At 38.3% G+C, this 22,102-nt stretch overlaps 1 protein-coding gene across 1 annotated transcript in view; it reads left to right on the top strand.

Moving 5' to 3' along the window:
* The window catches only part of GPC3 (glypican 3), a 456,600-nt gene that overhangs the window by 237,784 nt on the left and 196,714 nt on the right, over positions 1-22,102 (top strand). The window contains exon 3 of the mRNA XM_054577034.1: positions 3,247-3,941. Within this exon, the coding sequence (XP_054433009.1) occupies positions 3,247-3,941 (695 nt within the window). The remainder of the gene's footprint in view (positions 1-3,246; positions 3,942-22,102) is intronic.

The following is a 22,102-nucleotide window of genomic DNA, read 5'->3' as shown; positions in this document are numbered from 1 at the left end:
GTTTTCTTTATTCCTATTTTCCAACTGCAAGTATACTCTCCTTTTAAAAAATGTCCAGCCTTCTACTGAACAGACCCATGAAAACATATTTCTTCCTGCTAGATTTGAATACAGAAACATCAGCACCAAATATTAAGGATGATCATTTGCTACAATGATTAGCTCTATGTCCCGGGTAGGGGGAAGTAGAAGTTATTGAACCATTTAAAGAGAGGAAGTAGCCTCATTGCAGACTTCACATATCAGACTACATCCGGAGAATTATGTCCCTTTTCGAGCACTATAATTTATGGAGGATGTCAACAGTACTAGAGTGTGTCCAAATGGTAGTGACCAGGATGGCAATGGGGGCATATACAAACCTAGAAACCTTCCTATATTTGCATGTACATTCATTCAATTTATTAGGTCTATTTATCTGTATCATTTATATTATAAAACATTTTAGTTTTTTAGACTATTTTCTAATTTTTTAGAATTTTCCCTGTTAGTACCAAAGTTTTCATAATATTTCTGATTTTACATTGTTCCAAGTTTTCCTGGACACAACTCTTGACATCTTCCTGGGAAAAAGACAAAGGAAAACCTCCCCTATCTTAAGGGTATATTATTATCTGACCAAAAAAATCAATAAGCTGAACTTTCTTGCAGTAATTGAAGCCTTTGGCTTCATTCCATGAAACTTCAAGTTGTCAACCTCAAGCTGAGCATCACTTTTCACCTAGTGTTGGTTCCTGTAAGTCCCCAAGGAGCTTTTGCTTGAGTGGTTTTGGTTCGGTCTGTTGTCCTGTGATATACAAGTAAAGGAGTTGGGCAAAACCCAGAGATGAGCTAAATGGATTCTGAGTCGTGAGCACATGTGAGCGTGAGCTTAGATATGAACCCCTAGCCCTTTCCCCACACTGCACTATGCATTGTTATTCTTTCTGCAGAAGAGTTCATAATCTTTTGTAATTTTTTTCTATTAATCCAACAGTGCTAGTAACAGAAACTTTAAAAAAATATTATGGCAGTGTAGACTATGGAATTTCACTGTCATGTATTTTGCATATTAGAGAACAAATGCCCTGTGCTAGAGATCAAATTTGCCTTGTAGAAAATTTTAGGGTAGCTTCGAAGATTGAGATCTACAGGATAGCATCACAGTATCAGTCTTCCTTTTATTTTATGCTTCCCTAAGGCAAAGGTGAAAGTATGACTCTGCTTTGTTGGTCTTTGGACTGCAATTTTTCCTAATATAATTTCATTTATAGAGAAGAGGCCAATGCAATAATAATGAACTTAAAAAACTTGACTTTTTGCAAAGGTTTTTGAAATTACGTGTGTTGGCAATAGGACTGAGGGCAGCTAGAATGTAACCATTGCTAAGAGACACTAGTCTGAATTGATTACTTCTATTTTGCAGTTGTGTGACCCTGGAAAAGTGCTTAAACTCTGCTGAGTCTCAATCTTATTATTTATAAAATAGGGATTGCAATACCAAACCCAAAATTTGTTACAAAAAATAGATAATATAATATATTTGGAAATGCTAAACCATATAGCCTGTGAACACTTCTAATATAAGTATGGTGCATCATTTATTTCCATCTACACAGCACTTATATATACCTAGACATAGCACAGAGCCTAATGTATAGTAAATGATTGCTAGCTAAAATTAAAATGAATTAGTAATTTTAAATCTCCCTATTTCTAATGATTTTATAGAATTAATTAACTGATCCTTTGTTTTGAACTATATGATTTCTTGGCCTCATTAAACTTTTAGATTCATGGATTGAGAGTAAAGTAGCATATGGGATTAGGAAGAGATTGTTCTAAGATAAACTTTCCAGGAGTTGCTTAACATTCTAAATAAAACAACATGAACATACAGGAAATGATGGAAGTGAAAATTAACTTTCTCAAGTGGGCTTGGAAGCCCAGTAGAATTGCAATGGCATCTGCTCAACATTGCAGGGCAAGTCATAAGCCCAAGGGAAACATCTAGGAAACATGTTCTACCTTGAGAGGGATCTGGGGCAGATGGTGGTGGCACGACTTGGAGCTCAATTCTGCCACGGGTGACTGCGATGCTGGACTAAGTGATCCCAAGTAGCTGTTGGAGTACATTACAGTCTTCCTAGTATTCTGAAAGTGGTAAAAATTTGATTTTTCAAGGTTCATGAATTGGCATCATTTGGAGGACATCTGTCATGGACCTTTGCACTTTGGAAGGAAATGAAAGCACTGTTAATTTTAAATGTCTCAGAAATCTTGGTTATTTGTGTTTGTTTTTAAACTGTCTTATGTCTTGAAAAGTCTATTATTGTGGTTATTTTCTGTTTCCACATATAAATGTGGAACTCTGATTATTTGGAATAATTTATGTCTGGAACATTTCTGTTTGGAGAAAATGAGCTGGTGACATTGCTCTTTCTCTCTAAAACCAATGACACTGATCAGGCCTGATGCCAAGGGATAGGGGCAGCAGATGTAATCCTGAATTTGTAGCTTCTGTAGAGTAGATAAGGCTTCTAAGCCATGTGGAAGCCATATTTACCAAAGAAGCTTAGCAGTTATAATTCCAGATGTTCAGCTTGTAGATACCAAATGTGTTATTTTCAATATCAAATATATGAATAAGTGCATAGATTTTTTTCCATCCAGATACCCATTTAAAGTATAAATTCCATTGCCAGATCTGGCAATCTGTCAGCTCCATTTAAAGTTATCTAGAGAAAATCTACCAAAAATGATTAAATTTATAATAGCTTTCATTCTTAGATAAGAATTTGCCTTTCTTCCAGGGCTAAACAGGCTGATATTGTTATATGAGTGTATATAGTATATGGTTTGTTGTCAAATATTTATCTCTGTCGCAAAATGAAATGTCTTGAAATACATGATTTTTTTAACTGAATAAATCAATGTGAGAAAGAAAAATAGCTTCTCATTTAGCCTATTTTTAATCAGTATTTTCATGAGAGGCCAAAATGTTAACTGAATCCTGGCTTTTATCATTTGAAATGTAATTTGTGTGTCTAAGAATTTATGTACTTATCAGGGTTTGGACTTTATGTTCAGGAAGGGGAATTGATTTATAAGACCAAGCAGAAACTGCAGGAGTTGAGACAATATGAGCCGATTATTAAAGGCAAATGGGACCTTAATCACTACAGCAGTAGAGAAATTTCAAATTCGATTATACTCTCGATTTTCATGTTTTAATTTGTGGGCATTTCTCTACCTCTTATTTTACAGAGGCCTTTGAAATTGTTGTTCGCCATGCCAAGAACTACACCAATGCCATGTTCAAAAACAACTATCCAAGCCTGACCCCACAAGCTTTTGAGTTTGTGGGTGAATTTTTTACTGACGTGTCTCTCTACATCCTGGGTTCTGACATCAACGTCGATGACATGGTCAATGAACTGTTTGATAGCCTGTTTCCAGTCATCTATACCCAGATAATGAACCCAGGCCTGCCTGAGTCGGCCTTGGACATCAATGAGTGCCTCCGTGGGGCAAGGCGTGACCTCAAAGTATTTGGGAATTTCCCCAAGCTTATTATGACCCAGGTTTCCAAGTCACTGCAAGTTACTAGGATCTTCCTTCAGGCCCTGAATCTCGGAATTGAAGTGATCAACACAACTGATCACCTGAAGTTCAGTAAGGACTGTGGCCGAATGCTCACCAGAATGTGGTACTGCTCTTATTGTCAAGGACTGATGATGGTTAAGCCGTGTGGTGGCTACTGCAATGTGGTCATGCAAGGCTGTATGGCGGGTGTGGTGGAGATTGACAAGTACTGGAGAGAATACATCCTGTCTCTTGAAGAACTGGTGAATGGCATGTACAGAATCTATGACATGGAGAACGTACTGCTTGGTCTCTTTTCAACGATCCATGATTCCATCCAATATGTCCAGAAGAATGGAGGAAAGCTGACCACCACTGTGAGTACCAGCCTACAGTTTTCAGAGGAACTGGGTTCCATTGGGATGGGGCAGTCTGGCTAGTAGCAGGTACTGTTGGAGAGAAGCAAGAAAAAGATCAGAGGGTGGGAAGGGATGATGGACTGAATGACCTCACAGACTTAGGCAGCACATTAAGACCACGGGTAACAGAGTCATAATGCCAGGCTTCAAAGTTTAGCTCCACCCATTTGCTTACTATGGTAACTTGGGTGAATCATTTTATCTTTATTATCCTCATGTTTCTGATTTATAAAATAAATGATAAAAAGAATATCTTGTTCATATGGAATAACATGGTAAAGCACTTAGCATGTGCCTGGTACACGGTAAGTCTTCCGTAAATATTAGCTATTATTACATTGTTGTTAGTTATCATGATCTTCATGAGAGCCCTTGGAGTTAGGAGCTATTATCTCCATTTTATAAACAAGAAAACTAAAGCTCAGTAAAACTGTAACTTGCCCAAGGGTATCCAGCTGCAGTTAGTGGAAGATCCATGATTCAGAAATTGATTAGATCTTCCTTTAATTAGGTTATCACCAAGTATTTTATTTTTTAATTTATTTTTTTAAATTTTTCAACAATTTTTCTGATTCTGATTTCACTCTCATGTTCTCAATCTTGTATATTATGTTACCATTTTAAGAAATGACTTTAAATGCAGAAGACCCAGCTAGAACCAACTAAGTAAACCTACATAAGAGAGGCAAAACATTCGTGTTTTCCAGCAGTTTTTTCCCTTCCTTCCTTCCTTCCTTCCTTCCTTTCTTCCTTTCTTCCTTTCTTCCTTTCTTCCTTTCTTCCTTCCCTCCCTCCCTTCCTTCCTTCCTTCCTTCCTTCCTTCCTTCCTTCCTTCCTTCCTTCCTTCCTTCCTTCATATGAGTCTACCTGATGGGGTCTGTGATGGGATTTGTGATGGGACATTTCTGCAAGTGAGTCAGCAGTTTGCTTTGTTTCAGTCCCACATTGTTAGTTACGTTATACCTACCAAGAGAGAGTGCGTACATTCAGAACCACAGAAGATACCCACTTTTCAATTTAGAGCAGAACATATAGCCAGGAGCTGCTAGCCAGATCTTGGCTACTAAGAGAGTGGTGAATGATTCCTGGATGCTGCCAGCTTTGTGGAAGGTGGTGACAGAATCATCTCTTACTCTACCATTGTTGACCTCCTACTGCATTTCAGATACTCTCCTGCCCAGTTTGCGTAATGCTATCTCACCAGCCCTAATTGTGTCCCCATTTTACACAGGAGGAAATGAAGTTTAGAGAAGTTAAATACCTTGCCCAAGATCTCAAAGCTAGTTAAGTGGAGGTGGGGGAAACTGGGATTCAAACCCAGATTTGGTTGACTCATACTCTTAGCTTCTATATAGTGCAACTGCTGTGTACTCTTAGCCATTGCTTACCCAGAATATGTAGGGCAAATTGGGCCATTTAGCTTTGTCTTTAAATACTGGAAAATGATAGGGGTAATTGGTTTCTTTGGTGAATTAAACTAGGAGTGAGGACACAAATGATGCAACCCACAGCACGGCTACTTAAGGAGCTGCTCCAATTGCCCCATTCACAGTGTTAGCCATTTAAAACACATTTGCTGAGAAAATATTTTATAGTAAAATGAACAGAAATGTCCTATCTAACGATAGTGTTCTTCGATAGCTAATTATTCCCTTGACTGCTTTATATTTCGAGGACAGATTCTGGGGCCTTACGCAAAAGTAAATCTCACAGAACTAGCAAAATGAAAAGTTAGTGCATTTATATGGTCATTACCGTATACTGATTGAAGGCTCACTCTGTGTCAGACACAAAGCAAGGGTGCTGGGGCTGTGGCAACATCTTCAATATGAGGAAAAATAAGGAGACAATATTAGATACAGGGTATAGGAGTGTTTAAAGTTTGTCTGTGCTTTTGGTTACTTGACAGCAACATAATTGATCTTGAAAACACATATTCTCTTCTTAAACAGAATAAAAAGGATGGGGAGCTGATAAAGGATTGAGTACATGGTTTTGATCAGGCTCTAGGCATAAAGACTTATTTAATGAACTTTAATTAACCATCTGCTTTGTGTATGGCACTTTGCCAGGTGCCGAGTATGCAGTTACCCAAGACAGTTCTTTAAATTTTTTTTTATATTTGAATACTTTTATTTTTCAAATCTTGAAAAATTAGTTTTTAATATTTTTTGTTCAGCTTTTTTTAAATAATGGTTAAAACTATGCCCACACATTCTTTTAAGTTTATTAATTATTTATTTACTTTTTTAATTTATAAATCATGTTTATTCTATTACAGTTGTCTCAGTTTTTATCCCTTTACTGCCCTCCACCCATCCCACCTCCACCCCCGACTCCCACAGTCAATTCCCACTCTGTTGTCCATGGCCATGGGTCATTCATACATGTTCTTTGTCTAGTCCCTTCTCCTTCCTTCCACCATTGTCCTCTTTCCTCCTCCCCTATGGTCACTTTCAGTCTGTTCCATGTCTCCGTGCCTGTGGTTTATTTTGTTCATTATTTTGTTGAATAGAGTCCACTTGAGAAGTTAGATGCCAGCTGTATCGGGGCTCCTCTATATGTTACTACCTCTTTCTCCCTTGCTGTCTTTGGGATTCTTTCTTTGTCTTTGATATTTCCCATTTTAATGACGATGTGTCTTGGAGTGGGCCTCATTGGGTTCCTCTTGAATGGGACCCTCTGTGCTTCCTGGACTTGTGTGACTTTTTCTCTCCTCCAATGAGGGAACTTTTCCATCATTACCTTTTCAAACAGGTTCTCTATCCCTTACTCATCCTCTTCTCCTTCTGGTATCCCTATTATACGGATATGATTATGTGTCAGATTGTCTTGCATTTTCCTAAATGCCTCTTCATTCTTCTGAGTCTTTTTTCATTTTCTTGCTCTTTCTGGGAACTTTTTCTACCTTGTCCTTCAGCTTGCTGAATCGGTCCTCAGCTTCATCTAGCCTGCTTTCGATTCCTTCTACTGTGTCCTTCAATTCAGAAATTGTATTCTTCATTTCCTCTTGTCTCTTACTGATAGTTTCTATGTCCTTTTTCATGCTGATATAGTTTGCAGTACGTTCCTCAGAGTTCCCCTGTAGTTTTTGGTAATTCTCTCTGAGCTCACTGATGTCATTAAGTTTCCTTAGAACCATTGTTTGGAACTCAATATTTGATCGTTTACTTGCCTCTATTTCATTTAGTTCTCTTTGTGGGGATTCCTCCTTCCCCTTCAATTGGAGTGTGTTTCTTTGCCTTCCCTTTATTTGAGAGACTCTTCTTTTTTGCTTCTGCTTCTTAAGTTGATCTGCCTTGATTTCCTGACTGTGTGGTGTGAACTGCTATGGTTGGAGGTCACTGGTTTTACTTTCTGGATCTGTCTCTGATGATGTCAGATGTTGTCCCTGTTGACCTTAGGCAGTCTGTTTGAGACTTCCAGGGATCTACTGTTTGTGGCTGTCTCCTTGAGCTGTTAATCTAGTGACTCTGCACTCAGTAGGCCACCTTAGACAGCTCAGGGCGGGGCAGAGTCCTTCCTCGGGTCAGGGTTATTGGGTCCTCTCACGCTGATGCCGTATGGGGGAGGAGTCTGCACTGGGATTGCGCCGGCTACTCTCTCTGTTCTCTCTCCAAAGCCTCCATCCCCAGTCTCTCCTCAGTGTCTTCAGACTTCTCTGCGCCCCCTTTAGCCAGGGATCTACTGTCTGTGGTTGCCACTCTGCACTCAGCAGGCAGCTTAGACAGCAAAGGGCGGGGTGGAATCCCACCTGGAGGCAGGGTTATTGGGTCCTTTGATGCTGGTGCTGCTCAGGGGGGGTGGTCTCTGCCTAAGCAAGATGGCTGCTGCCGCATGGGGGATGAGTCAGCACTGAGATCCCACCGGCTACTCTCTCAGTTCTCTCTCCAAAGCCTCCTTCCCCAGTCTTTCCTCAGGTGTTTCTAGCCCACTCTGCCCATGCCTTTGCCAGAGACCAGGTTGAGTGGGTCCAAATAAAAATTTTACATTGGCCCTTTAGAAGGCTCTTTGTGTCTCTAGCCTCCTGTCTCTGGCATAGAGCAACCCTGCTGCTTTTTGCAGCTGGCTGTTTTCTGCGTACTTTTTGGGCTCTGGTGCTGTGGGCTAGAGATCCCTGCTTTTGATTTAGACCCCGCTCTTCTCAGGGGGATCCAACTGGCCATTTCAATATCTTTCTGGTGCTGCTGCCCATGGGCGCCCCACCTGCCTTCTCAGGTCTGTACCGCACTCCTTACCAGTTAGATTGTACTAAAGCTGATTCTTCTGTCTCTGAGGCTATAAGTCTGTTCTTTCGCTATTGTTCAGTTGTTTGTTCCAGGTGATTTCTCCCCAATTTAGTTGTAATTCCAGGTTCGTCCTGTGAGGAGGCCAATGTGACTTCCACTCACTTCTCTGCCATCTTGATCTCTCTCTAAAAAATATTTTTAAATTTATTTTTAGAGAGAGGGGAAGAGAAGGAGAAAGATAAGGGGAGAAACATCAATGTGTGAGAGAAACATTGATCGTTTGCCTCTCGTATCCCCAACCAGGGGCCTGGCCTGCACCTGAGGCACATGCCCTGACTGGGAATTGAACTAGCAATCTTTTGGTCTGCAGGATGACACCAAACCCACTGAGGTACACCAGCCAAGACATAGTTCTTAAGTCTTGGAAAAGTCAGTCTAAGTGACTGAGATACATGCAACTGAATACATTTCATCACAATGGACATTTCACTATAATATAAATGTTGGAAGGGCCATAAGAGATTAGCTTGTCCAATCGCATTGATTTACAAATGAAGAAATGAATTTCAGGGAGATTTGCCGCAAGTTATATGATTAATAGTAGACCCATGAGTAGAATCCAAGGTGTTCTGCTGCTGCAATCTAACTAGCACTCTTTGCGTTGTACCAATCTGTCTCCCATTTGAACTTCCTTGTCTTTCAGTCTAAAAGCTCCATTAGGATTTTACAAAAACATCATGAACTTAAATTAGATAGCTATTTCAGGGTGCCAACCCAGCTATATTTTAGGAGCATACGTATGTTCATGTGCGTGCGTGCACAGGTGTAGAGAATACATTTTATGTCATTATCATTTAGAAAGAAAGTTCTTGGTTGTCAAGAGGTGCTCAGTGTTGCAGTCCTTTCCTGCTTTGGCCATTAAGGACCTGATTGCCCCCAGCTCCTAGGTGGTTATGATAGCATGAAGTCTGCCTTCTCTAGGGGATGCCTGAGCTAGAACAGAAAGCATATGTAAACTCTGCCTTGTTACTGTTTTATGATCACCAACTCTAAGTAATTCATACCAAATGGTGATGATGGGGAATCATTGACCAGGGGTGATCTAGCCCATACTCTAAGGTCCAAAAAGAGGCTGGACCATTTTTGGGGGGAGAGGGGAAGTGAGAGCTGAGTAGACTGCAGAACTCTTTTCGTTTTAACAAACTCCACAGAATGCCCCAAAGTAAAAATTTATTTAAAACTAAAGCATTAATGAGATTTTGCTGTAACGGCCTCACTTTTCTGTTGTGTTAATATGTAAAACCCTGCCAGTCGGCCCTACTTGAGGTTAAGTTGTGGTGAGAGACACCTTTGATAACATATTCTTCTTGATCTCTGCTGAGACAGACTCTTTTTAGCTGTGTCATGAGGTCTACCATACAGGGACTTCACCCTGTTGTTTTGGTGGCTGCTGTGTACCCCAGGTTAGGAAGGACACTTTGGTCTTCTAAGTGAATGGGACATTGTTACATTTTTGTAAGTATGACTTATTAGTGCTTTAGTTTTCTATGACATAGTTTTCAATTCTACCAAGTGAAAGCATGCAAGGAAATGGCGGGGTGTTATCACTGGCAGCACTCCTGGAGGTGGTAAACAACCAGTTTGCAAACCTGGCTCACTATCACAATCACTTGAGGGACTTGTTAAACAGATTCTGGAGTGCATCCTGAGGATTTTGATACCATAGGTCTGTGCAGAGACTGGAGAATTTGTCATTTAAAAAGTGCTCCAGTTGATTCTGGTACTCCCTTGGGAGCAATTCCAGTTCCTTTATTTGGGAGATAAGGTAAAGCCCAGAGATTGGAAGTGAATAACAGTTAATGGTAAAATTAAGACTTCAGATTCCTCATCTATAAAATGGGGTTTCTTTATGGATTAACTGCAATGACAGGTTCAAAGTAACCGGCAAAGTTTGAGGCCCATGGCAGGTACTCACCTAGCCCCAGTCCAGGTCTCGTTCTATTGCATTTTCCTAAGTGCCAAATGGACAATGAGTTTTTCTTAAACTTATTTTTAAGTGTCAAGATATATAATGTTATTTGTGTCAACAGAAGTGAATAAAAATAGTGTATGAAAATATGTGTGTGTGTGTGTGTGTGTGTGAGAGAGAGAGAGAGAGAGAGAGAGAGAAGAGAAGAGAGGAGAGAGGAGAGAGGATAGGGAGAAGAAGTGAAGGAGAGAAAAAAAAATTGTACTGAAAAGTCCAAGTAAGTGTACTGAAATGGTAGGACCGGACTGTAAACAGATCCATCTTAGACCCTTTATGTACATTTGTGAACTAGTTAAATATCTGGGCCCCAAGTAAGTATCAAGTAGGTTTTCAATAATATTTGCGGAAGAATATCACTGTTAAATTTGTCAGCCCATTATTGAATTCCACACCTTATACCTTAAGCAAATATAAATTCTTATAGTTTTCAATACATATATCTTCAACATTGTTGTTACACAACACCCAAATTAGTGAATGCCACAACTTTCTTTTAAAAATGCAATTGTTTTTATTCTGAAACCATTTTGATTGTCATTACCATATATCTATGTATGGATTTTATGCATAGCCATTGTACATTTTGCATCATAATGTATCCACTGATTGAAGGACTAATAATCAGCATGTTGGATGTTTATTGCTCTCCTAGAAAGTTTCTGAAAACTTTCTATGATGGTTTTATTTAGTTTCTTTACCCCTAAAGTAATTGCTCACATATTCTCACATGGCTGTTTGCACTTTTATTTTTCCATTTTTACTCATGTAATTTCTTTATTGATTCATCTCAGAATTTCTTAGTATTAGTGCTTCCTCTCCCACAATTTCATTACCTAAGCTTGTTATATGCTTCATTGAACATTGTGCAAAATTGCAACCTTTTCTACCACCAAAATTTCTTTTTTTTTCCTCATCGTGACATTTATTTTAGCACTATCTGAAATTGGATTTATTTCAGGAAATATTTATTGAGCATCTAATTGTGGAAACACTATGATAGACACTGGAAGTCACGGGGAGTGGCTGGAAGATAACCATATCTCTGTTACTGCCCTCATGGGTCAATTGGTTGGCTCAGAGCTCAGATTCAAAGCCGGATCTGCCTGACTTCAAAGCTCATTTTTCAACCATTACTCTGTATTGCTCCCTCAAATAGTTCCATTCCCCCTTCACCAGAATCTTCATTCCCCAAACACAGGTTAAGTAGGTTTTTATTATCTCATTTAATATACTGTATTACTTACTCTCTCCTGTTTTTTCCAGCTGCACAGTCTTTTTTTTTTTTTTAAGTTCATTCTCCTTCCTTGGAGACTTTTGCTATAGTATTTCTCAATTAAATACTAAAAGGCATGAGATTTTTAGTCTTCATAATACTCAAATGTACAGAGTAATGTCTAGGCAAAGAGGGAATATTTATGTAGGTGATGGAGGACCTGGTGACACAGTGAAATGACATTGCCTACAATCTATATGAGCAGTGCCAGTGATGAGGAATAGGCTCTTTTCCAGTTGCAGTGATTGAAATCTGCCTGTTAAACCAAAAGATAGTTTTTAGCATATTAACCTTTTATTCTGGACCTTAACAGTACATCCAGGTCTCCATTACGGCGTTTCCTTGGTAGTAACATTGCCTACTGAGGATGTAGCATACATTGGTACATAAATGCGTCCATTTCCTTTGCTAGAATTTCTGAAAATACATTTAGTGAAGTCAGTATTTATTTATGTGTACTAGGAAGCTCTGTAGAAGATTCTCTCTTGATCCTTAATAATAATTCACTCTATCAAATTCTTATATTGCTGTCTGTGTGAATGCCTGTAACTCATCAGAATTTCCAAGATTAGCCCTACGTTCCTCTCTGCTTTTGAAGGCTGAGGTTATTTTTCAGGTGTCAGAATGTCAGTGTTTTTCTCCTCATGCTATCAGTTTGGACTTTCATTTTTTACCCTCAGATAGAGATACCTTGTCTGAATTCATACAAGCGGCTTCAGTACCAAGTGATTTCAAAGTGATAAAAATAAGGGAACGGCTCTCTGCCTAATTAGTGTATGTAGGTCAGCATCTAGAACATGGTAAGCAACTTTGTTTGCATGAGGTCCATTTCTGGAAAGGCAAAAATGTTTACAGGCTGCCATCCTTTATTCATCCATAATAAAATAGCTTTAGTGCTTCCCATGGGTAAAATACATACTTTTGAAACATAGGTTACCTATTTATTACAGAGAAGGATACAAATGAAAAAAATTTGCACCCCATTTAGGCACTAAATGTTAATTTCATGGGAAGTCTCAAACAACAGTCACACAAGGAAAGCTTTTTTAATGTTTCATCCTGAAATTATATATATGATGGTCACAGTAGGAAATTAGGTGGGCTCTTTACAACTCTAGAATTACTTGCCTTTGCAAGAAATGGCAGTGTGATTACCAGTTATTTTGTATGTTCTGAATCTTTAGAAAGTTTTTCCTTCTTTCTGTGGTGTATGGACTGGTATAGCAGGAACACGTCTTCAAAAGCTCTGAATTGATCTGAGATTTTTAGCTTAATTGCAAGCCAACAAGTTAGCTGGCTACAGTTTCATTGATGGTGGTTAAAGACAGGAGATTACTGGCTCAGAGATGAAAGATAGTTTATTTCTCACAGCACTAGTAGTGGCCAGAGTATCAGCATTTGTGCAAGGTCCCCGAGCTCCACTTCCCATGAGATAAGGCAAAGAAGGCCAGATGGCTCCACACACTTGGTGAGCTGCATTACAGGAAAGGACCCTTATGCCTAGGGAACTGAAATCTGTTGTAGGTGGTCAGCCTGCCTGCACTTTTCTCTGAAGGGATGCACTATTTCCGTCTTCTAAGGCTATTCACTATACAAAGATACTTGAAAAAAGCTAGTCTTAGGCGGGGTGCGGGGTGGGGGTGGGGTGGAGTGCCTCTGTTTATAAGACATGCAGAAATACAAGACCCAGAGAAAATTGTCTTGGCAACACATGGTCCTTCAACCTTGGATGGCTGCGAGAACACCTCAAAGTTCACAATGCTTTTGGAGGCTCACATAAGAAAATTTGAAGTTAGTGAAGGTACTTAGCTCAGCCCTGACTGCTTGGCCAAAAGGCAGGGCTATGTGCCACGTGATGGAGGGTAGCGGAATGTGTATCCAAAGAGAGAAGAGTAGCAGTTTTCTCAGCTCTTTAGAGAATACTTGAAATGGAAAAGTATGAAAGAGGAACCTGACTGTTGCCTCTGCTTAGGAGCAAACTCTGCTCCTTTGGGTATCCTGCTACTACGCTATTGTTCTCTCTTTTGGTCTCTAAGCCATCATTTAATTTCTTGCTTGTTCAGGCTGTGGAGTTGGGAGTTTGTATTTCCCAGTGGCTTGGGCCAGTGCGGTTTTTCTCTTTTACTGCACTTCTAAGGCGACACAAGTGATAATCACAGAGCAGTAAATAGATGCTTATGCATGTCTACTGGGAGTGATGTGAAGCACTGATTTATCCTCAGAGTATATTCACAAAGGTTAGAAATCAGGAATATTCATCCAAGTGGGCGAAGTTCAGTAAGGCCTCCCCATGACCTGATATTCTGGGAATCCATGTGCTCCCAGAATGACAGTGAGGAAGTCAGAAACGCCTTTTTTATATTGGGTGGCCAGGGAATCAGAGCACACAGTGAAAGCAGCCTCCTACCTGGCAAAGGCAGAGAATCCCCGAATATTTGTTCTGTTCATTGCAAAACCTAAAACACCTCAGAAAACTTGGAGTCATGTACACAGTGTGATTCCTCTGTGATCTTTTTTTTTTTTTTTTACCCCGCTTGGAATAAGGCTACTCTTGGTAACTATAGTGCTACATCACTCACACACAATAGCACCACAGGTGATGTTGGCTCTCTGACCTCTTATATTTGTGCATTTTGCTATTTTGCTCTGGTCTCTGGCAGAAAATGCTTTCTACTTGGGCTGTTTCTTAAAGTGCGATTCCCCCCAGCCCATCTGAAAAATTGAAAATCACAGAAATAGTTTAAAATGAATTTACACTCTAGTACACTAATTTCCTCAAGGGAGGGTGTGGTTATAAATTTTGCTGTAGTAATGAGTTTCACAAAAGGCCAAGATGAGGGAAGGTGGGCAGTTTTCTTCCAGAGCATTGCAGCCCTTGTAAGGTAAAATACAAACTTTATTATTACCAGCAGCCACAACACTCTGCATGCTGGGACTGGACACTTACACTAGGTCTCACAATTTACCGTTCCTTTCCATGTTGGTGGGAGTGAGGAATTAATAGAGAAGGACAAATAACCTTCATTTTCATTATAGCACAGACTTCCTAATGTCCTTTTAAAATGTCCCTTTGGGGCTTGGAGTTCAGAACGCATCAGGCTTCTCAAAATGCTGTAATGGGTATAAAGGGATCTTACTAGGGTGATGACAATGTTCTAGAACTGGTTTGTGGTAATGGTTGCATAAATTTAGTAGAAATCATTAAATTGTACACTTGAAATGGGTGAATTGTTGAAATCCAAAAATATGCCTAAATAGCATTGTAAAAAATGTTTCATAAAATAAAAAAAGCTGTGGACATAATATGTATAAAGCATTATGAATATAGCAGCATATATAAGCATATTCTGAAACCCCTGGTAAAACAATATATCTCTTAATATTAACCATATCATTCAAATAAATCACTATATGAAGTGAACAAAACCAAAACAAGCAATTCTAGAATCTAGAAGACAAAAAAAAGATCCTTTTGGGGAGGGCCTAACCCAGGAAGGCTGTTCTCGTGTTTCATACTTGGGGTAGGGTGTTGGGGGAGGGTTGATACTGCCTCTTTATTACCAAATTGAAAGCTTTTCTGAAGAATATTCAGAAAGTGAATTAATTTTTCCTTTTTTTTCATTCCACTCAGAATGTCTAAAACAGATAAAGTAGGAAACAGAGCCATTATATTTGGGTACTGTCTATTATCATTTACTGACTGAGAGTCTATCTAAGCCTTTCTGCTTTTTGCAGATAATTAATTTTATTCCTAAATGTAGGAAGGAATGATTGTAATCAGTATGTTTGTACTTTCAGCCACAAACAGAGCCCATCAAAGATATGCAGTACAAATAAACCTCATAAAATATACAGCCCAAGCACTGCTTGGACTTAATGTGCTATCTTTTTGTTTCAAAGAAAAAAAATACAAGTATGATTTTTAAAAGTCAATTTTGCTATTCTTATACAGATAATATATGAGCACCTTTTTTTCTCATTTAAGCCTATGCTGTAAATTATTTTTATCATTAAATCTCATGAAGCAAAGCTGAAAGAGTCTTTGATGGCATGGATATCAGCTGGTCAATGATCGAGTATACATATTTCTGAGTTCTGGGTGTGAGTTTTTCTTGTGCTTCTGGAAGGTTACAGGTGATCAGATCTAAGTTTGATTCTCAGGTTCATGGGATGAAAACTGAGTGTTTGTGAACAAATTCCTTTTAACTCTTTTGAAAGACATTTGTTACTGTTTTTTTTCCTAGCTGCCCACCCCCCATCTCTGACCAACCCCTCCTGAAAGGCTGTCCTTTCTCCCTCTCCTTCAAAATTGTACCTTACTTAGTGTCTTGTTCATTCAGGTCCTGCATTTGGTTTAAAATAATGATGTTTGCTCATAGTTCACTCATCACAGGAAGCCTATTTCTGTTTCTAGTTTAATGTGTTCTCTGTTCTGAGAAACAAACTCACTTCACTTAGCAAATTATATATTGCCAGAAAACTGTTCAAAAGGGTTATTAAGTATGGAGAGCTGAGTCACTGTGACTCAATTATAGGGGGAATGTTTAAGTGTATGTAGGACCTTTTGGTGCTGCTGAAATCACCTGCTGTGGAAATTGCACAGTGGAAATAACATCAGTCCGGGAATCGGAGTACTGATATAGAGTGTTTCCGTGCTGCCACAGGATAGTGGCCTTAGAAAAGTAACTTAATCCAAGCAATGAAGAAGGTAATGATGAGGAGAGTGATTATTTATTTATTAATCATTGCTATGTGCCACACCCAGTTCTAAGCACTTTAAACAGCTTAACTCATTTAATGTTTAAGAGGATACTGATAAGGAGGGGATTAGCATTAGTATCAATTTCCAGGTTAAAGAGCTAAGACAAACCCGTCTTGAAAGTAGATGCCAACTACAAGGCCACTTCAGGATTTCTCTACTGCAGGAGCTCCTGAGGGTCATCTATTGGCCAGGGCCAGACCCAGTCTTAGAATCTGTGGGCGGAGCCTGGCTTCCTGTGCAGATGGACACAAGCTGATTTAGCTAGTGGGAATTAGGCAGAATGGAAGCCAGATCATTGCCAAGGGCCTTTCATTCCTGCCTGCTCTCTCAGTTACTATTCATCCTGTTTCCTATATTTGGCCTTGATAATTACATGTAAACTTCCAATGGGATTAGCTTTTCGTCTTTGCTTTTTCTCCTATTTGTATAAATCCTAATTAGATTTTTCTAAATCTGCTTGGAGCTCAGACTTCCCTCAGGATCAGGACCTATTTCATTTACCTTTTTTAGAAATAAATCCATTCATGATGGACTCAGGTTTAAAAGATACTTTAAAAGATATATGGCATCTACATTTTCCCCTTTCAGATCAGAAATCCAAAGAATGGTGAAATACCAAGCTCTGTGGCTTTATTATTATGCATTAAACCTCTTAATGATCTCTTTCCAAAGATGGAAGGAGTTCTGTGGTTACTGAGTTTCTGATATACTCAATTATCCTATTCTCCTTAACAATTCTTAATGTAAAATGAATGGGTTTATTGACTGTAGCAACCTTGTAGTAGATTTAAAAAAAAAAGAATTATGAACACTTTAAATCACCGTTGAGCAGTCTCTTTACAAGTTTCCTAGACATAAAGTACTCTAGACAAAAGAGCAGGAAACTAAATTAGTGTCCTAACTCTGGTTAAAAATAAAGCAATAATTGTGATACATTGGCATACTCAACCCTGACAGATAGAAGTTATAGAATACATGTTATATTTCCTCTCAGTATGAAAAAGATGTTAATAAGCCCCAGATCAGAGATGGTGAGAGACTGCACACTGATGGAAACATTTCCCTCATACATCTGTGTTTATCAAGTTTTAAAATCTGTTCCCTCTCCCACCATTTCTTTTGCATCTGTAATCCATTGATCTAAAAAAAAATAATTGCTTTACTGTGAAAATCCCCATTCAGAATTGTCTCAGCTCTCGTTGTCATTCACCAAAGCCTCTTCAAGATGCCACAAATAATATTGACAGCAAACATTCATTTTTTAATTGTTATTATATTATAGTTGTCCCATTTATTCCCTCTTTGCCTTCCTCCATCCCACCTCCACCCCCTCTCCCACAGTCAATTCCCACTCTGTTGTCCATGTCCATGGGTCATTCATACATGTTCTTTGTCTAGTCCCTTCCCCTTCTTTCCACCATTGTCCTCCTTCCCCCTCCCCTCTCGTCACTGTCAGTCTGTTCCATGTTTCCACACCTGTGATTCTAATTTGTTCATTAGATTCCTCTTACAGGTGACATCATATAGTATTTGACTTTCACCAATGGGCTTATTTCACTTAGCTTAATATTCTCCAGTTCTATCCATGCTGTCGCAAATAGCACTGTAGAGATTTTTTTAAGAGCATAGCTTTCGAGATGAAAATGTGAGTCTTTACCCTGCATGGGAATGGGTCAGGTTGGTGTTTCAAGGAGCAGAGTAAGAAAAGGTTTTGTGACATAGCAGGAACAATGTGAGCTTCAGCCATTCCTGATCTAAGTGACCATGGGCATAATGTACGGTCTTCCTGAACCTTAGTTGCTTTATAAATAAAATGGGGATAAAAATGACAAACACTTAAACTACTATGAAAATTAGCAATAATGCCTAGCACTATAAAATCTGACATATAATATGATTGGTTTCATATGCTATGACACAAGTGGCCTTTTCCTACGTTTCCCTCACGTGGGAGTGTTCATCTTTAGGGTTTGCTCATTAGCAACACCATCATTGATAAATAGTTATTGAGCTCCTATGCCAAAGACCCTATGCCAGAAACTGGCAACACAAATATCAGGAAGCTTTTTCAAGAAACTAAACCAGTTGGGTTGCAGCAGAATTTATAGATTATTTTCATAGTGTTAGGGTGGGCTTTCAGGTGAGGTTTCTTGTCCAGATTCTCCACATTTTTCCTAAGGACCTGAAGTTCTTTAGTGTGTGTTCCTTGGTGTATCTTTGAACAAATTTATTCAGCCTGTGTGGCTGTAGTCCTCTGCTTCCATCTACCCAACTCTTGCCTCTAATAGCCAGGAAGATTAATCATGATACCCCCAGATGTTCAGGTGACTTGGTTCCCAGCCAGTCAGACCAAGTTGAACATGCAAGTTTTCTAGCTGCTTACAGTGGTCTTCACAGAAGACTGTTGAATAAAGGGCAGTGTGATATATCTAGATTTTTGTCAGAGATTGTTAGCATTCATATTCTTTTGTTCCAGTTTAGTGCTGAAATCTGTGGGAGTAGGAAAGGACTCACCCTGTGCTCATGGTTTCTTTGTTTTAGAGTGTGTATTGTGCAGTAATGCTAAATTGCTTTTGCTGGGCACCACTGTTAAGTGAGGATTAAATTTAGGTTTGTATAAAAATGAATAGATGTATTTTACATATCTTTAGTATAATTTAATGATCCCCCCCTTGTTTTAGATATTATCCTTTTATTAAATCCCTATATTTTCTTGTCTTTTTATCCATCCTACCTACTTAGAGTCTCTTCCCACTTTATAATGAATGGCAACTATCTTTTTGATTCTTGGGATTTGGGTTATCACTCTGTTTCTTTTGATTGAGGGAAAGGGAAAAAGCAGTGGGATAGGTGAAGGGGGTTTTATGGGGGTAAAAGGAGTATGAGAAGTGAATCAGATCACTTGAAAATGGTTTTATTCTAGGTACATGACCTCTGCAGTACTTGATCTAATCATGGCCTCACTCGTGCTAGCACAATACAAACAAATAACAAATTCTAGATTTTAAAAATACAGAAAAAATGCAGTATGTCTCAATTATTACTTACTTGACATTTTCTTAAATTAAGCATCAGTTTTTAGTATGTGAGACTACCGTTCTTCTATCGTCATCCCTTAGTATGCAATGTCTTACATAGAGTAAGTATTTAATGTTTTTCTCAAATAAAGCTGAAGGGGAATGCTATTCATCCTTGGGACACTGAGGAGCCATCAATAGTGTAGAGAGCATGAATCTTTACTTACAAAATCAGAAGTATAAGAAGGACTGTATCTTGTATTATTATTACTATTAATTTTTTCTTTAAAAATAATAGACTACTTTTAGTACATTTTTAGGTTCATAGCAAATTTGAACAGAAAGTACAGAGGTTTCCCATATACCCCCTGCCCTACACACCCAGAGCCTCCCCCACCACCAACATCTAGCACCAGAGTGGTACATTTGTTACAATCAATGAATCTACATTGACACATCATTATCACCCCACATCCATTGTTTACATTAGGGTTCCCTCTTGGTATGGTGCATTCTATAGGTTTAGGCAAATGTATAGTGATCTACATCTACCATTATAGTATCATACAGAATAGTTTCACAACCTTAAAAGTCTTCTGCGTTTTGTCTATTCATCCTTCCTTCCCCCAACCTCTAGCAACCACTAATCTTTTTAAGGTTTCCATGGTTTTGCCTTTTACAGAATTATATGCCTTTTGTAATATAATTAGAATGATACAGTATGTCCCCTTTTCAGTTTGACTTCTTTTACCTACTAATATGCGTTTAATATTTCTCTGTATTTGTTCATGGTTTCACTCCCCATTCCCCCTTCTCCACTGCCCTGGCAACTACTAATCTACTTTCTCTCTCAATACATTGCTTGTCTGGACATTTCATATAAATGGAATCATACAATATATGGCCTTTTATGTCTGACTTCTTTCATGTAACAATGTTTTCAAGGTTTATCCAGGTTGTGGCATGTATCACTACTCCATTTCTTGTTATGGCTGAATAATATTCAATTGTATGAATATACCTCATATTGTTTGTGTGTTACCAGTTGACAAACATTTGAGTTGTTTCCACTTCTTGGTTAGTATGTATAATGCTGCTATGAGTATCCCTACACAAGTTTATGTGTGGATGTTCTCACTTCTCTTGGGAATGTACCTAGGAGTGGAACTGTGTGCCGTTGGTAACTGTTTAACCTTTTGCAGAAATGCCAAGCTATTTTCCAAAGTGACTGATCCATTTTACTTTCCCACCAGCAATGTAAGAGAGTTCCAATTTCTCCACATCTTCACCAGTAATTGTTATTAACTATCTCATTATAGCCATCCTAGTGTATTTGAAGTGCTATCTCATTGCAGTTTCAATTTGTGTTTCCCTAATGGCTAATGATGTTGAGTAGTTTCATGTGCTTGTTGGCCGGGTGTATGTCTTCTTTGTTGAAAAGTATTGAGATCCTTTCCCAATTTTTTTAATTTTGTTATTTGTAATTTCATTATTGAATTATAAGAATTATTTATATGTTATGGATACTAGACCCTTATTAGATATATAATTTGCAAATATTTTCTCTCATATTGTGGGATGGTTTTTTACTTTCCTAATAATGTCCTTTAAAACACAAAAGTTTATGATTTTATGAAGTTCAATTTATTTTTGTTTGTATGTCATATCTGAGAAACCACTGCTTAATCCAAAGTTATGAAGATTTATACCTATCGATTCTTCTCAGAATTTTACAGATTTAGCTTCTCTCTCTCTCTCTCTCTCTCTCTGATTGATTTTGTTAATTTTCTATATTTGTTGGAAAGTAGGTACAACTTCATTCTTTTGCATGTGGATATTCATTTGTTCCAGCCCATTTGTTGAAAATGCTATTCTTTCTCCATTGAATGGTCTTGGCATCTTTGTTAAGAGTCAACTGACCATAAATGTGTGGTTGGATCTCCAGTACAATGTTGAAGAGAAATGGCAAGAATGAACATCTCTTTTTCCTAATCTTAGAGGGATGTCTTCAGTCTTTTCCCATTAAGTGTAATGTTAGCTGGGGGTTTTTCATAAATTCCTTTTATTAGATTGAGGAAGTTCCCTTGTATTCCTAGTGTTTTGTTTTTATTATCAAATTATGTTGGATTTTATCAAAGTCCTCTTCTACATCTCCTGTGTATGTGTCCTTTATTCCATTAGATGATGATGATGATGATGATGATGATGATGATGATGATGATATGATGATATTGATTATCAGATGTTAAACCGCCTTTGGATTCTGGGATAACTCACTTGGTCATGGTATATGTGTTGCTGTATTCAATTTGCTACTACTTTATTGAGGGTTTTAAAATTTATCTTCATAGGGGTATTGGTCAATTGTTTTCTTATAGTCTTTGTTTTTGATATTATGGTAATACAAGCCTTGTAGAATGAGTTGAGATGTGTTTCCTCCTTTTCTGATTTTTTGGGGATGATTTTTTATAAGGATTGGCATTAATTCTTCTTTAAATGGTTGGTAGTATTTGCCAGTAAGGTTATCTGGTCCTAGGTTTTTCTTTGTGGAAAGATTTACATCGCTAACTCTCTCTCTTTATTTGTTACAAGTTTATTCAGATATTCTATTTCTTCTTGAGTCAATTGGGTAATTTTATTCATTTTAAGAATTTCTCCATTTTATCTTTGTTATACAATTTTCTGGCATACAATTTTCTTTCTTTTTTCTCAAAACCTTTTTTATTTATGCAAGGCCAGTAGTAACATTCCCTCTTTTATTCCTGATTATAGTAATTTGAGTCTGCTCTCTCTTTCTCTTGGTTAGTCT

The sequence above is a fragment of the Pteronotus mesoamericanus genome, unplaced genomic scaffold (assembly GCF_021234165.1).
Source record: "Pteronotus mesoamericanus isolate MK-2021 breed Mesoamerican mustached bat unplaced genomic scaffold, CSHL_Meso_final contig_40, whole genome shotgun sequence".
Lineage (NCBI taxonomy): Eukaryota > Metazoa > Chordata > Mammalia > Chiroptera > Mormoopidae > Pteronotus > Pteronotus mesoamericanus.
Note: the sequence above shows the minus strand (reverse complement) of the source record. Positions and strands in the feature narration are given on the sequence as shown.